Genomic DNA, 15,908 nt, shown 5'->3' with positions numbered 1-15,908 from the left:
TACATTGCGAAATGTAAGCTCCATGAAGGCCAAAGCTTGTTCTATACTCCATTGGATCTGGCTCAGAAAACTGGGCCTGGCACTGAGTAAATGAAAGAATATTATTCATTTTTAATATCTTTTCTGGGTACTACACTATCAGAAGTTTTTATAAAGAAATTTCCTAAAATCCTTGTTAGCCTTATTATCAAATTATATTTATGAGGTCCATAAAGCTAAAAAGTATGGATGTGACTATCTGGAAATATGAAACAAAATAAAGAGAAACTCTTCTTAGAGAAGACTTCCTAGACATCTTACTGTTAATTGAAATGACAAGGAAGAAAGTTAATATCTAATATATTCATGACACAAAAAGATAATTGAGCCCTTTTTACATGCTTTTCTCATCTGTAGGCCAACCTCAAGTCAAAGAAACTTCTTTATATTTTCTTAGATTAACTTTTACTTACTTACTCCACAAATATTTACTGCACCCTTTCTATGTATCAGGCCCTGTGCCAGGTACTGGGGCTACAGGGGTGATCCAGATAGAACTGGGGAGGGCAAATTTCAGGCAGGAGGAAAACAAAATCCTGATCATTATTTTTGACAACAAAAGTCACTGATTGTGGACAATTTTATGATACCGACATTTAAATTCAAATTGCTGGCAATATAGTTGTATTATTATTGTATACATAGGTAACATAAAACATGTTCAGATTTTCTATTCTTTTTGGGCTATGGTTTTTAAATTTCATAGTGACAAATTGGAGAAACCATTTTGACAACAAATTAGACATTTTCTTAAACCATAACTGAGCCACCCAGTTGCATCACTGCATGCTTTCTTCAAAGCTTGCTGCCTTTTCCGTATGACAACACATTGCAAACAGATGCTTTCTTAAGTCCAAGGAAGCACTCTGTTTTGCTTTCCCACAAAAGCCTAATATTTTTCATTCTCATTTTAATGGTAAAGATACAAATTTAAGAGGTCAAGAAAAATGTCAGGCTCTAGAATTTTATAGTGTTATTTTATGATGACACTGGCTATTATATTTCTACAGTATATGATATGTACACTAGGATTATTAGATTAATAACATATCCAATCTTTTTTTTTTAAAGTCTGAGTGAGGAGAGATAAGGAAAGCCAAAGTAAATTTGCTGCACCTGTTATCTGGGCATTTGGCATTCTTAACAAGTTCCATGCCCAGGCAGCCAGATTAATAGATGATGGGCGGGAGGGAAATGTAAATTGCATTATCATCTTCGACATGCTAATATACATGGGTACTGAAAATCCAATTGAAAGAGGGCTGGCTTATTAACTGTGGCATGCTGCAATTTACATATCTCACCCTCCAGATGTGAGGAGGGTAAATGAGAATGGAGTGTGCTCAGATCAGCAGGGGATAAGAAGGAAAAAAGTATGTACTTTGGCTATCAATTTGGCCAAGTGAAGAAACAGTGACACTTGGTGAAATGAATGACTTTTGTTTTTCCTAAAATAAATCTGGCTCTAGTCACTCGTTGGCTGCATTCTGGAGCAGCCCGAAAGACAACATGCCTAACCCTAGCCGGTCATTCTGCGCACTGCCCTGTTGACTTTCCAACAGTGAAAGCGAATGTAGATAACTGACTATGCCATCATCAGTGTTAGCTAGCCAGCAAAATGAGAAAACAACTCTGTCTTTGGAAATAAATTATATAGAGTTTAGAGCCAAGTCCAACACAAGATCTTAATGTCTCCAAAACTGGATAGCTTAATTTCTCATAGGTAACCATTATCCTCACTATGTCTGCTCAAACATGCATGTAGCTTTTGAAAACTTTCAAATATTTAGAAGTAACAGTATAACAACATTTAAGTTAGTTAATTTTTTTAATTAGGGGTTTCCCAATAGACACACAATGCTGGATAAGTGGAATGGTAAGAAGGAATAAAAGAGCTGAGAGTGAGATAAGCAGCTACAAAACACAGTGAAGCAATAATCCTCACCAGGAATGTTAGCATTTCATATTTATAAACTACATAGAAACATACTTTAAATACATTTCAACTATTTCTTTGCCGGATAGATAAACGGTAATAAAATGTCTCTCTTCCTCTGGCTTTTGATTATGGAAAATTTAAAATATGCACAAAGAAGACAGACTAGCATGACAAATGCCCAATGTACCCATCACTCAAATTCAACAACTCTTAACATTCTATTATTCTGGTTCCCTCTATACCTCTATCCACTCCCTCCTCCTTCTATTGTTATACAGTTTTTTTTTTAGCTAAAATTTATGTATATATTGAAAAGCACAAATATAAATGTTTGGACAAATGAATTCAGCCATGTAATCCTCACAATATAGAACATTCCATCTCCAGAAAGTCTCGTGTATCCCTTTTTCAGTCAGACTGGGTGCAGATACAACGACACTTATCCAACAGAAGACCTATTTTCTCCAGCACAGAAAAAAACTAAGGAAAGCCACCTCCTCAAATCCAGCATGCTTTGTATTTCAAGCTGCACAAAGGATTATAATCAGCTTCCTACAAAAACGAGGGTGTAGGAATCTCACACCCACAGTAAATCCAGACCCTGTTCTCCCCACAGACAATATTCAGGTATAGATCCTCCAGAAAAAATGAGGACTTCAACAATATGCAACAAAAAGCCCTACATCTGGAGTTATTTATTTTTTTATTTATTTCAGTAGAACCTCAAACAAAATTGTAGTTTCCTAAACACAACCTAAGATATAAATAGTAATACTACAAAGTGGCAAAATTATAGCAATGGTATTATTATAATGGAATTTTTAACCACTCACCACAAGGAGTACATACTTAACAAACCACATTAAATTCTCTATCCTTGCTCTCCAGAAAAATAGTAACAACAGCAACAGTAGAGGAATACTGGTAATGACATTGACAGCAACCGATACGTACTAGCGGTGGGGAAGCAAGGACTCCAAGCTAGTCCTGTCTGACTCTACTGTGCTCTACTGATTCCAACCATAAGACTGCAACACAGATAAGCATGCCTGCTATTAACGTGATACACAGCCTGCATTTTGTTCTGCATATTTAAGACTTGTTCTCTGTCCTCACTCCTTCAATCATGCTGGTAAAACTCTTCTCCTCCTAAGTCCCCATTTAGACCCACAGAGAACAAAACCTGACCAACAATTCTACTCCCTGGAGAAGGGGTGGGGAGGAAGCCTCCACCCTCAGGCCCCCATACCTGCTCCTTCCCTCCTAGGAGGAACTGGAATTTCTATGACTGACGAAAGTGAGATTGGGCTCCATTTCCCTCCCCACCACTGCAGTGGTACTGAGAGAAAATGGCCTCCTTTTTGACGGCAGGCTCTTCTTAGACTGTGAGCTGATGGGGTGAGCAGGCCAGGCAGGCCTCTGCTCCCAGCTCTAGCTTTACCATTACTGAGGCTGAAACTATGATATTATGTTTGAGTCTTGGGTCTCTCTCACAAACTAGTTAGAATCTGGCGAGGAAAGTCATAACCAATTAAGGCCCCAAACTTCCTAGAAGCCAAAATCTTTATCCTTTGTCTCAGCACTCCTCTCACGACTACCACCACCTATACCACCATCAATGACAGCACCACCACCATCTATATGACCACCACCACCACCCACCAACACTACAAATACTAACAACATCACTACCACCACCATCAGTGACAACAATACCACCACCATCTACACCACCACCACCACCACCACTATCAATGACAACAATATTACCACCAACTATACTATCATATTACTAATACCATCACCATCTACACACACCAGCACCATCACCCACTACTACCCACCAACACTACTAATAGTAACAACACCAGTACCAACATCCATAACACCACCACTACCATCTACACCATCACCACCATCAATGACAATATCACCACCATCTATACTACCAACACCACCAACACTACCACCACTACCCACAACCCTCCGGCACTACCACCAATACCACCAACACCACCAACACAAATATCAATACCAAGACTACCACCAAGACCACCACCACCACCACCACCACCACCACCACCACCACCACCAGCACTACCACCTCTGTAAATATTCAGAATTGAACTGCAATCTGCCAGTACAAGTGTCCAATTTCTTGCCATTCCTGGTATTACCTTGTTCTCCTCTGGAGTAAAGAGGATTCGGAATACGGAAGGCACTCCAGGAGCCACTTTGTGGCCAATATCTTTGGGGCTGATTACTTTAAAGTAAGGCGAACTTTCTTCCACAACTTTCACCAACCTTGGAATCTGCAGGGAAACACATGATGATGAATACTGTGCATATGAAAAAGCAGAGTTAAACACAGACTGAAATCTCCATCAACTACTTACTAGACGTGTGACCTTGGTCAGGTCTGAACTTCAGTTTTCTCAACTATAAAAGGAGATGATAGTACTTATCTTTATCCCATACAAAGTAAGCACCCAATACCTTCCAGCTTTCATTTTTATTAACATTATTATTCTTAGTTATTTTTATTATTATTGCAAGTCTTTGTTCATTTTAAAATTAAATCATTTAAAAGTGACTATCGGCCAGGTGCAGTGGCTCACCCTTGTAATCCCAGCACTTTGGGAGGCCGAGGTAGGCGGATCACGAGGTCAGGAGATCAAGACCATCCTGGCTAATACAGTGAAACCTCGTCTCTACTAAAAATACAAAAAATTAGCTGGGTGTGGTAGCATGTGCCTGTAGTCCCAGCTACTGGGGAGGCCGAGGCAGGAGAATCACTTGAACCCGGGAGGCAGAGGTTCCAGTGAGCCGAGATCGGGCCACTGCACTCCAGCCTGGGAGGACAGAGTGAGACTCTGTCTCAAAAAAAAAAAAAAAAAAAAAAGTGACTATCTTCAAGGGCTGTTTAATCAGCTAAAACCTCACCCACATAACGGAGTTAAGCTGGATTTCCCAACATTTGAGCATTTGAGAACTGCTCAGAGAGAAAAAGCCACACTTCCTGCACCCCTTCAATGGCCCATCTACGGCACATGATATGTATGCCACCTCATCCTCACCGTAATCTTTGAGCTTCATTATGACTCTCACGCTACAGACACTTGCCCATGGTGGTACAGCTCCACCACAAAGGTGCTGGGAGTCAAGTCCCAGCCAAACTCCACTCCACCTCTCCATGGGATGGTCCTGAGTAAACACCACAAAGCAAGAGCAAAGAGCAGCAGGATATCCCCCCAGTGCAGTCTCAGAGCAGCTCCCAACAGCTCCATTCTTTTAAAGTCTTATTCTTCTGCTGCAATCTGAACCCAGATTAGTCTGACTCTAGAGTGTGGGTCCTTATCATTTTAACCCAATTAAAATCACAAGTGTTCTGGCTTATTCTCATCCTGTGTGTGTGAGAGACGGAGACACAAAAATAATAACCTGACAGGCTCTATCTTTTGTACCCCACGACAGTGAGGAAGCAAATAAAAGGTGAACGGCACAGAAAGCATTTCTTAGGCCCCAAATCTCTCCTCATCGTTCTTTATGAGATTGTGAACTAAAGAAACAGAGGAGCAGGGTCACATCAGCCACCTGGTATGAGGGTCCTGGAGTCACCAGAGGACAAGCCTGCCTCACCTGGAGAGTACTATCTGCTTGTTGGTAGCTGGATGTTCCTAAGATGGGACCCTCTTTCCATGTGGCCAGCACTCTGGCTGCATCTTTTCAAGAGATGTTGGGTTATCCATGAGAACTGAGTGTCTGGCAGACAAAACTCACACGTGCCCTTTACCCTGATTTGCTATTAAACAACCACTGATGAACATTTCTTATTTAAGGTCAGAGAGGGGTGACCAAAGGATGCTTTGGACTGTACCACTTTAGTAGGCTAAAAATACCTCAGCAAGAGTCAAAAAGTAATATAGCAAGGGAAAAGTGTCAGAAGTGAGAACTGAACTGCATGAAAAGATAGAGCCCTAATGTCTGTGCAATTCACCTCTTCTTGAGGTCTAGGAACACAATCTTGTATACCTCCGGTTCTTTTCCTTCTCTTTCACTGCTGTCCCACGAGCTTCTCTTACTAACGCTACTGCAGAAAAAAATGAAACAGACCATTTTCTCCAGAGTCTGGCTTTGCTGTCACCCCATTGATCTCTGCAAGGCATTGCTGATTCCCTTAATGAGCTGCTGTACCAAATATAACTGCAAGTCTTCCCATTTGCTTTGGATTCTTGCATAGTCTTCACTTACTTTCTATTTTGTCTTATAGCTAGAACTTTTCGTCTCCACATTCTTAGACCCCTGAAAGTATTCCTCCTTGTCTTTATACCCAGATTTTTCGTCTCTCCAATGCCTTCCTCCCCATCTGATTACTTTTCACACTCAAGTGTGCTTCATGCTGAACTTCCGCATTACTCTTTCTTTCATTATTGTTAAGTGTCAAGAAACTATTCAGGCATTTAATATCTTTTCTTGAAATAAGCCCTAATTTATCTCTAAAGAAAAAGTCATAAGGCTGAAAAAGAAATCTTCCATTACAATCGCAAAGAGACAAGACATAGACAGTGAGAGAAGCCTTCAAAACTGACTGTGGACAAACTCTGAAGGCTATCTTCTATAGAAAGAAGAAGACAGAAAAGAAGGAAAGGGACCTAAATTTTTTAGAAGTGAAAAGAAGGCTTTTAAAAAGGTACAATTTGCAGAATATAAATGCATTGGAGAATATAAATATAAATGCTCGGCCAGGCGCGGTGGCTCACGCCTATAATCCCAGCACTTTGGGAGACCGAGGTGGGTGGATCAACTGAGTTCAGGAGTTTGAGAGCAGCCTGACCAACATGGAGAAACCCTGTCTCTACTAAAAATACAAAATTAGTTGGGCATGGTGGCGCATGCCTGTAGTCCCAGCTACTCAGGAGGCTGAGACAGGAGAATCGCTTGAACCCGGGAGGCGGAGGTTGTAGTGAGCCGAGATCGTGCCATTGCACTCCAGCCTGGGCAACAAGAGCGAAACTCTGTCTCAAAAAAATATATATACATATATATATATATATGTATATATATACACACACACACACACACATACACATATATATATATACACACACACATACATATATATATATATATGCTCAACAATTGCAATTCTCATGAGTAGAGTTTATATCTTGAATTGGGGAAATGATGTCTCTGAGGAAGACTACATAAACATTAATAGTAATTTCCCTGTCTTAAATAAAAACCTAGCCCAATTTTTCATACATAAGAACCCCGTGACATTCATCTGGTCAATCCTTTAATCAACAAAAGTTAGTGCACATGTTGGGAGTTCACTACTTGTTAGGCACTGGTTAGGACTCAACATATAGCAACAAACAGACACAGCCTTGTCGTCATTAAGTTTACAATCAAAGAACATGTTTTCATACTATTTTCCTAAGTCTATCAAATTAAATAACTTATCAAAGATCCCTCAAGATCCCGTTTTACTTTAACCCATTCTTATATATCCTAGAAGAGTTCACTCACCCCAGTGAACATACTCACTTTGTCATTGTTCCTCAAAATCAGTGGAACTTCATAGACTTCACAGGGAGTGTAGTTCTGAAATATAATTTCTGATGGAAAGGGCTGGAATAATGCCTGATCCAGGTCAATTCCTGAAAACTTCAGTTGAAAGAGTAAATTATTGTTATAGTCACACATTGACAAAAATGACTGGGGAAGATAAGAAAATACTACATAGACCTGTGGATATTAAAACTAAACATGGGAAATATTCAAAAAGAAATCCATACCCAGGTACATCATTGTAAAAGCACTGAAAACACAGGACAAAAGCATGTGTAAAAGAAACTGGAGGGAAAAAAATAGAATATTTAACTTTCAAGGAGCAAAAACACATGCCTACTTTTCAACATAACACAAGTCAGAAGGCAGAGGAATAAAATTTTTTTAATCCTGAAAAGAAAACAAAAACTCTGCAGGCATAGTATTTTTTACCTGAGGAAAGTCCCTTCAAAAACGAAGTTTGAATAAACACATTTTCAGAGAAATAAAAATTGAAAAATGTTGTCACTAACTTCTAAAAGAAATACCAAAGGGTATTCTTTATGGAGAAGAGAATTTCTCTCAGAAGTTCAGAGATGCAGGAAGGAAAGGAGAATAACAAAGGGGTAAATACATGGTTACTCTAAATGAATTCTCATCATACAAACCAATAATACAAATAACTAGCTTACTAATGGGATGTGTGCCCTGGTTGGGCACTGAACAACAGAACTGAATTGGACTTGGACCCCTCATTTCCTGCTCTATTTTGATTTTCACAAAGTACTTGCTTTTTATTTGACCAACCACTGAGAAGCCAGGTTTGTAAAGTATGACATCATCAAAGTGAATATAACATCATCTAATGCTGAAACTACGAATTACCCCAAGCTAGTAGCCTGTTTAGCATCCAGTCGATTTTGGGTATTGCCAGGTTTCCCTTGAAAATTCAGACTATGCGATGATGCCCTGTGAGTTCACGGTTGCACCCTGGGGCACCCTGGCACACAGTTTGAAAACTGCAGCTGTAAGTATCCATCTTAATAAGTTAGAATAAATAGCAAAATAAATCCAAAGAAAGAAAAAATTGACATGACAAAAACAAGAGAGGAAATTAATGAAATAAAAGTAACTATACTATAAAAACAACAAAGCGAAATTCAGGTCTTTAAAAAGATTAATAAAACTGACAAAATACCTAGTGAGTTTGATCAAGAAAATAAGACAGAAGGCACAAAGAACAAATACAAATAATGGAAATGGGAATATTACAATATAACCCAAATTCAGTAAAAAGATAATAAATATTATGTCAATAAATGTGAAAATATAGATAAAAATACAAATTCCTAGAAAAATACAATAAAAATGTATCAAAACTGGCACAAGAAGAAACAGAACATCTGAATAGTTCTAAAACTATTACAGAAATTATATCTGTAAATAAAAACCTTTTACAGAGAAAACTCCAAACCCAGATAGCTTTACAAGCAAATTCTACCAAACATAAAAGAAACAACTCAAGTATTACAGAAACTTTCCCAAAGAAAAGAAAAACAAAAAAATGAAATGTCTCCCAACTCAGTCTATAATGTTAGCATAATCTCCTTTATATATCTGAGAAAGACACTAAGGGAAAAGAAAACTACAGGCCAGTCTCATTGATAAACCATAGGTAGATAGACAGATAGATGAAAGAAAGAGAGAGAGAAAAAAACATTTGCAAACTGAAACTGAAACCGGCACTACATAAAAACGATAACACATCACGACCGAGTTGGGTTCATCTCAGAAATTCAAGGTTGTTTTAGTACTAGAAATCAAACAAGAAGAAACAAAACTGTCATTTTCCCCAGGCAAAGTAATTACTTATTTCGAAAATTCAAAATAACCGACAAATAAATTATTCTAATAACTGTCTTATTAGAATTAATAAGTGATTTATCAAGGTCACTGAGTACAAGGTCAACATACAAAAACCAATTCTATTTTTAGGTACTAGCAATGAACATTTAGGATATGAAATTTATAAACAATATTACTTAAAATAGTATCCTAAAATGTAAAACACATAGAAATAAATCTAATGAAAGATGTATAAGACCTTTATCCAGAAACTAAAAACATTATTAAGAGAAACTAAGGAAGACCTAATTGAATGCAGGAATATACTCTTTTCATGAATTAAAAGATTCAATATTTTCAGGATGTCAAATACTCCCCAAATTTATCTAAAAATTCAATGCAATACTTTAAAAAAATCCCAGCAGGTTTTTTTTTTTTTAAAACAAAAAAGCTGATTGAATTTACATGGAAACGCAAAGGACCAAGAATAGAGAAGATACATTTGAAGAACAAGATAGGAGGATTTACTCTATCAGGTAGCACAACATGATAATTATATTACTACATATCATATACTGTTACCACAGTAACGATAATGAGATATTGGCACAAGATTTATCATAAAAATAAATGTACCAGATTAGAAAGCCCCCAAACCAATTATTAAATATATGGTCACTTGATTTACGACAAAGGTAACACAGCTAATCTACTTCTCACATCATAGGTTAGTTTTCTTGATTATATAAGTGGAATAATAGAGTATATACTCTTTAATTTCTGGCTAATTAAATTTCTGCCATGAAGCAATCAGTCTTAACTACATCATTTCACCATAAGCTCAAAGAGCATAATGGAAAAAAAAGTTAAAGAGCACAAAGCAAATATTTAAGAATGTAAAGAAGTGAGCAGTTAGGAGAGATTAAAAATTCATGTCTTCATTCAATAAATATTGAGTTTCCAACATGTGCCACGTTCTTTTTTGTATGCTGAACATAGCGAACAAAGTCAAAAAAAAGCCCTAACCTCATGAAGTTGACATTCTTGAAGCTCAAGTGATCATACAAAAAATATAGAAATACAGCACATAAAGTCAGGTAGTGAAAAGGCTGTGAAAAAACACTAAAGCAGGACAAGGGGATGGCAGACTGGGAGGCGGCTGCTCTTTTAGATAGGCAGTCAAGAGAAGGCCTCTCTGAGATGACTTCTAAGTAGAGGTCTGAAGCAAGTCACACTAAGATTTTAGAATAGCACTCCAGTTAGAAGGGAAAGCAAGTGCAAAGTCCTTCAGATGGAAATTGTCTTTGAGTGTCTGAAGAGCAGCATAGGGAAAATGCAGTGAGAAGAGAATGAGAGGGAAAAGAGTAGAAGACAAAGAGGTCCGTGAGGAAGGCAGGACTAGATGGTACAGGACCTTAGAGGTTTTGGCACTGAGTTTAGATTTTATTATGTGAGTAATGGGAAGTCACTGGACGGTTTTAAACATGAGAGTAACATGTTCTGATTTACATTTTAAAAAATCACTGATACTGCTTTGTGAAAATGGGGGCAGGGGGAGAACAAGATGGAAACAGGGAGGCAATTTTGATATTCTAGATAATGGTGGCTTAAACTGGAATGGTGGTGCAGAACATGGTGAGAAGTGGTATGATTAAAGATACATTTGTGAAGGCAGAATTCATAGCACTTAGCATTGGATCATAAGATGTAAAAAAAAGAGAGGCATCAGGAATACAACTCCAAAGTGTTTGGTCTAGGAAAACATATAAGTGGGGGTATGAAAAGCAGGAGGAAAGAGACAAAGAGGAAAGATCAGGCTTTTAGAGATGGAATGTAAAGCTACAATTAGATCTTAAATATATTAAGTTTGCACTGCCAACCATACATTAAGCTGACTATATGATCCACAGTTCAGGGGATAGACAGTGGCAGGAGATATAAATATAAAAGTAATCATCAAAAAGTAGAATTTAAAGGCTTTTTTCCTAGAAGAGGTGACCTAAGGTGTGAGTTCAGAAGAGAAAGAAGTTCAAGTACCAAGTACTGGGAGCTCTAATATTTAGTGATCAGAAATGAGTGAATAATCCAACAAATAAAATAAGCAAAAATCAAATCAGTGAAAAGTAGAAAGAAAATCAAATGAGTATGCCATGTCAGATACAAGTGAATAAAAGGGTACAAAAAAGAGATGCTCACTATATCAAATGCTATGAGACAACATGGAAGCAATATGTTCTGATTTACATTTTAAAAATTACTTTTACTGCTTTGTGATAATGGGGGCAGAGGGAGAATGAGATGGAAATAGTAAGGCTATGTCAGTATTCTAGATAATGGTGGCTTAAACTGGAATGGTGGTGGAGGAAGTGGTGAGAAGCGGGATGATTAAAGAGGTCTGTTGAACCAGGTCTGGTCTGGTAAAAAATGAAGCATAAAAGAAATATGTACATAACTCAAAGTAAGGGACACAGAGGATAGCCTAATGAATGTAATGACAATGCAATGGAAATGAACAGAAAGTTTAAAATGAATGAGAGATGAAATGCAAGCTGTAGAAGGGCAAAGAAGGTCCAACATATTCATCATTGAAAAATGATATGAAAAAATACTTGACAATTCAAGAAAAACTTTCTAAAAATAAAATAAAGGCCCACAGTACCTCAGGAAAAAATGTAGTGGTATCCTAATACTAAACTTTAAATAATAACAAACAATCTTTAGGCATATGGGCTAAAAGATTAACTTATAGGGGGAGAAATCAAGCTGGCTTCTGACTTCTACATACCATCTTTTAAAGTCAGAAGGTCGTGGGGAAAATGCCTGCAAATCTGTTATGAAAATTTGTGGCCCAAGAATTTCATAAGTAACAAATCTGCAGTTCAGTATAAAGGCAAGACACAAATATTATCAAACATATAAAACAAAGAAATACAGTCTTCATAAGCTCTTATTGAAAAAATTAATAGATGACTGCCACCCATCTTAGAGATAAATGATTAAATTTCAGAATATAACTTAAAAATAACCAACTGAATTAAAGAGGAAAAGAGAGAAAATGTAAAGTATCTGATTTCCTCATCCTTTATAGCAGAGTCAAAACACATTAAAATACACACACTAGTAGTACACATGAAAAATTCCTCATAGCCTGATAACGTGTTATGCTTTCAGAAAAGAGGAAATGACCCTTAATTAGAAGAAATGTCTTGGAAAAGACCATGTTCCCTCCGCTCAAATTTGGAGGGTGGTTGTGGGGAACAGACAAAACAATAAAAAGCCAGCAATGCTCAGAACAGTGAAGCTTATGCATATCCTAGACAAAGGAAGTAATGGTGTAGCAGTAAGAGCAGACAAGCCTCAAAGTCTCATTCTTCATGAGGAACATAACATTGAAAAACTCTAAGGAATTTTCAAAGGAAAATTCTGGGGAACTCTTTGAGAAGAGGTTAATCTCCCCAGCAGCCCAACTATTGGAGGTTCATACCATAATCTGTGCATTAAAAGTAAAGGATATAATTTAAGAAATTAATTAAAAATAGGAAACCAAAGCTTTTATAATCATATGCTCCGAAAGCCTGGAATGTATGGTTTACATTCAAATATAGAAACATGATAAAATCACTATTCTTTAGAGACTAAAAGGATATGTCTGTTATTGGAAATGAGCCCGAATAGACAACTAATGCCTACTTTAATTAACAATTCCAACTCCTTCTTTTCTAGTGGGCAGCTCAGATAAGGAGAGATTACTTGTTACACTAAGACAATAACTTAATTGAGCTTGACTAACATAATTCTTAGAATTACTCCTAACCTGTGTAAACTATAGTGTCAAATAGTATTCAGAAGTAGCTAAGAAAGAAGTATAACTAGTCAAAAGTTATTTTAAAAGAGGTTTGCACTTGCAGTCTTCACCATACCAAATCACAGATACGAAGATATTCAGAGGCAGAAAAGGAGAATTGAAAACAAACCCAATAAAGGATTAGGTAGCCAAGAAACAAATTTTACTTAGTTATTGTTCTGGAATTTTCGTGTTGTGCCAGGGCCCACTTTATATGCAAGTACGACAGAGAGCAGCTACCTTCTGATGTGTTGTTTCCCCCATATCTAAGAGTTCGATGATCTGTGGTCGGCACATCAAACGTGTTTTTGCCAGTCTCTGCTCGGTGGTCAGGGACATTTCCTTCAGGAACTCTGAGGGTGTAAGCTAGAATGTAAAACAATAAGAACCAAAGATTCATAAGTGGTTGTACTGAAAAAGTGTTTTCATAAGTACCAGTAATGAATAATTTGTGTTTGCAGCTTTCAGGATAATTCTGGAATGCCACTAAGTTCCCTTATAAAATATTTAAAATAAGTAAATTATATAAGAGAAGTACCCATGCACTTTTGAGGTCTTTGCATGGTAATTGAAAATGACATGTGGTTGCTGTTTCCTTATGATTTTGAAGGAATCACACAAAAGAACCTGAGAGAAAAAAGTCAAGAAATTGCACAAGAACATGTCCAGAGAGCTTAACATTTATGCTCAGAAGAGGCATCTGTGCATAAAACTCTCAGTTTGTAAAGTCACTCAAGGGCTTCAAAAGCCAGGAGTTTGAAACACCTCTATTTCTCAACTAACATTACAATACGCAAACAAAGCTTTTGGGTGTTTAACTATGATATGATGTTAGAGAGAAATCTTATAAAATTGCAAAGATCTAGGAAGTGTGACTACATCACTTAGGAATGAGCTTGAACCTTAGAGACATCACAACGGTGCATTTAGACCTCGCCTTGAAAGAGCTCTGAGCTAATCAGCAGATCCCACAGCCAGTCACATTCACACACCCCAGTAAGAACACAAAATGCTTTTATCCTTTCCAATGTTATGAGAAAAAAAAGTAACCTAGCATTTAAATAAAACTAACCCAACAAGGGATTAGTTACCCAGAACCAATGATAGTAATTGTGGTTCTAGAATTTTCCTACTATACGTGCAGAGAGATTATGATCATTGGTAGCTACATAATGCTTAAGTATATGCCAAGATTTTTAAAAAACATTTGACGGTATATAACTTAGCTGATTTATGTTGCCTTGGGTTAAACACAATGTACTTTAAGAATGCTTATTTTTCTACAGATTTTATTTCTGTGATTGAATCCATTTAAATGAAGGTATATTTCTAATACAGCTTTCAACTTGGTTAAGATCTTTTTGATTGGAACCCAGATAAGGATAATAAAATGTTAAGAGGTGTCAGCTATATTGTGATTTAAATTAAAATAATTAGGTCTTAAAAGCAAAATGCCAGGAGTTTCTTTAAATATGTACCAACAACTATCACAAAAGAGAATAATGATTGATTTTATTTCTCTAATTGGAATGCAACTGAAGATTAGTTTTTAAAATGTAGTGAACACTATACCTGGCTCTATACATTTTTGCTAATATTTTCTATACCATGTGGTTCATAAATTATCACCAATCATTATAAATAATTAAAGCTATAAATATGTTTTATTTTAAAGAACAGGAAAAATACGTATTTTTCTTAAATACCACTTAGTCATTATTTTAATGCTCTGTGTTCTATAAATATACAGACAAAAATTACTCTTACCAATCAGTAGGTAGTAAATAATTAGGTTGAATCCTACGAAATTCTGATATTTGACTGTTTTTGAACTAAACAAATGACAGTTTGTCATGGTGCCACCTAATATTTAGAAAATCTTAATAGTTCATTTGTCAAGTCTCACTTCAACTGATTAGTTTAAGCAAATCAAGCCTCTACTTTAACGTATGTATGCAATTTCAAAACTTCTCAGGCTTTAAAAGGTACCTACACTGCAGAAAGTTACCATTATAACTAAACTGATATTAATCAGTCAGTAATTCTGTTTGGCATTCTGAGAATGCCAAGTAGCAATTGTCATTCTCCTAAGGAGATTACATTAAGTATTTTACATATTAATTTCCTGATACATTACCATTCGGTTTACTTCTTCTTCTGTAACCACCTTTGGACTCAGGGGTGGCAAAACCTTGCTTTGAAATCCTTTAAACATATTGACCAATCCCATCTGAACAGCCCCCATGGACTCCTCAAGTCTTCTACTTGTCATTTTTAGTAATTTTTTTCTCACCTAAGAGTGAAAAAAAAAAGTCTTAGAACAAATACAGTTAATTCCTGAACACAGGTCACAATTTTTTTTTAAGCTTTTTCAAATACAGGAAGGTTAAGAAAATACTGATCTTCCAAAATCCAAATCTTGGAACAAATATCTTAACAAAGGATTCTATTCCATGTGACTAGATTTATCCTTCTCCCAAGATCTAGAATCCATTTCAGACAAAATAAGGGATTCTAGACTAAGCTCAGGAAGACATGGAAATACAAGTTACTTCTACATTTTGCCCCTTTTATCTTCCCAATGAGAAAAACAAACACTGCCCAATAAACACACTAAATAGTTTGATAATTTACCTACATATTTGAAAGCTCTCTGTTATGAGAATCAACCCTTCAAACAGAATAAACACA

General features: G+C 36.7%; 1 protein-coding gene across 1 annotated transcript in view; it reads right to left on the bottom strand.

Moving 5' to 3' along the window:
* The window catches only part of HYDIN (HYDIN axonemal central pair apparatus protein), a 397,956-nt gene extending 382,464 nt beyond the window's left edge, over nt 1-15,492 (bottom strand). Inside the window, exons 1-4 of the mRNA XM_032157850.2 lie at nt 15,355-15,492; nt 13,458-13,583; nt 7,526-7,645; nt 4,156-4,290 (exon numbers count right to left, since the gene is read on the bottom strand). Coding sequence (XP_032013741.1) covers nt 4,156-4,290; nt 7,526-7,645; nt 13,458-13,583; nt 15,355-15,489 — 516 coding nt within the window. The 5' untranslated portion in view covers nt 15,490-15,492. The remainder of the gene's footprint in view (nt 1-4,155; nt 4,291-7,525; nt 7,646-13,457; nt 13,584-15,354) is intronic.
* Nucleotides 15,493-15,908: the final 416 nt, after the last annotated feature.

This window comes from Hylobates moloch, unplaced genomic scaffold, assembly GCF_009828535.3.
Source record: "Hylobates moloch isolate HMO894 unplaced genomic scaffold, HMol_V3 SCAFFOLD_6, whole genome shotgun sequence".
Classification (NCBI taxonomy): Eukaryota; Metazoa; Chordata; class Mammalia; order Primates; family Hylobatidae; genus Hylobates; species Hylobates moloch.
Note: the sequence above shows the minus strand (reverse complement) of the source record. Positions and strands in the feature narration are given on the sequence as shown.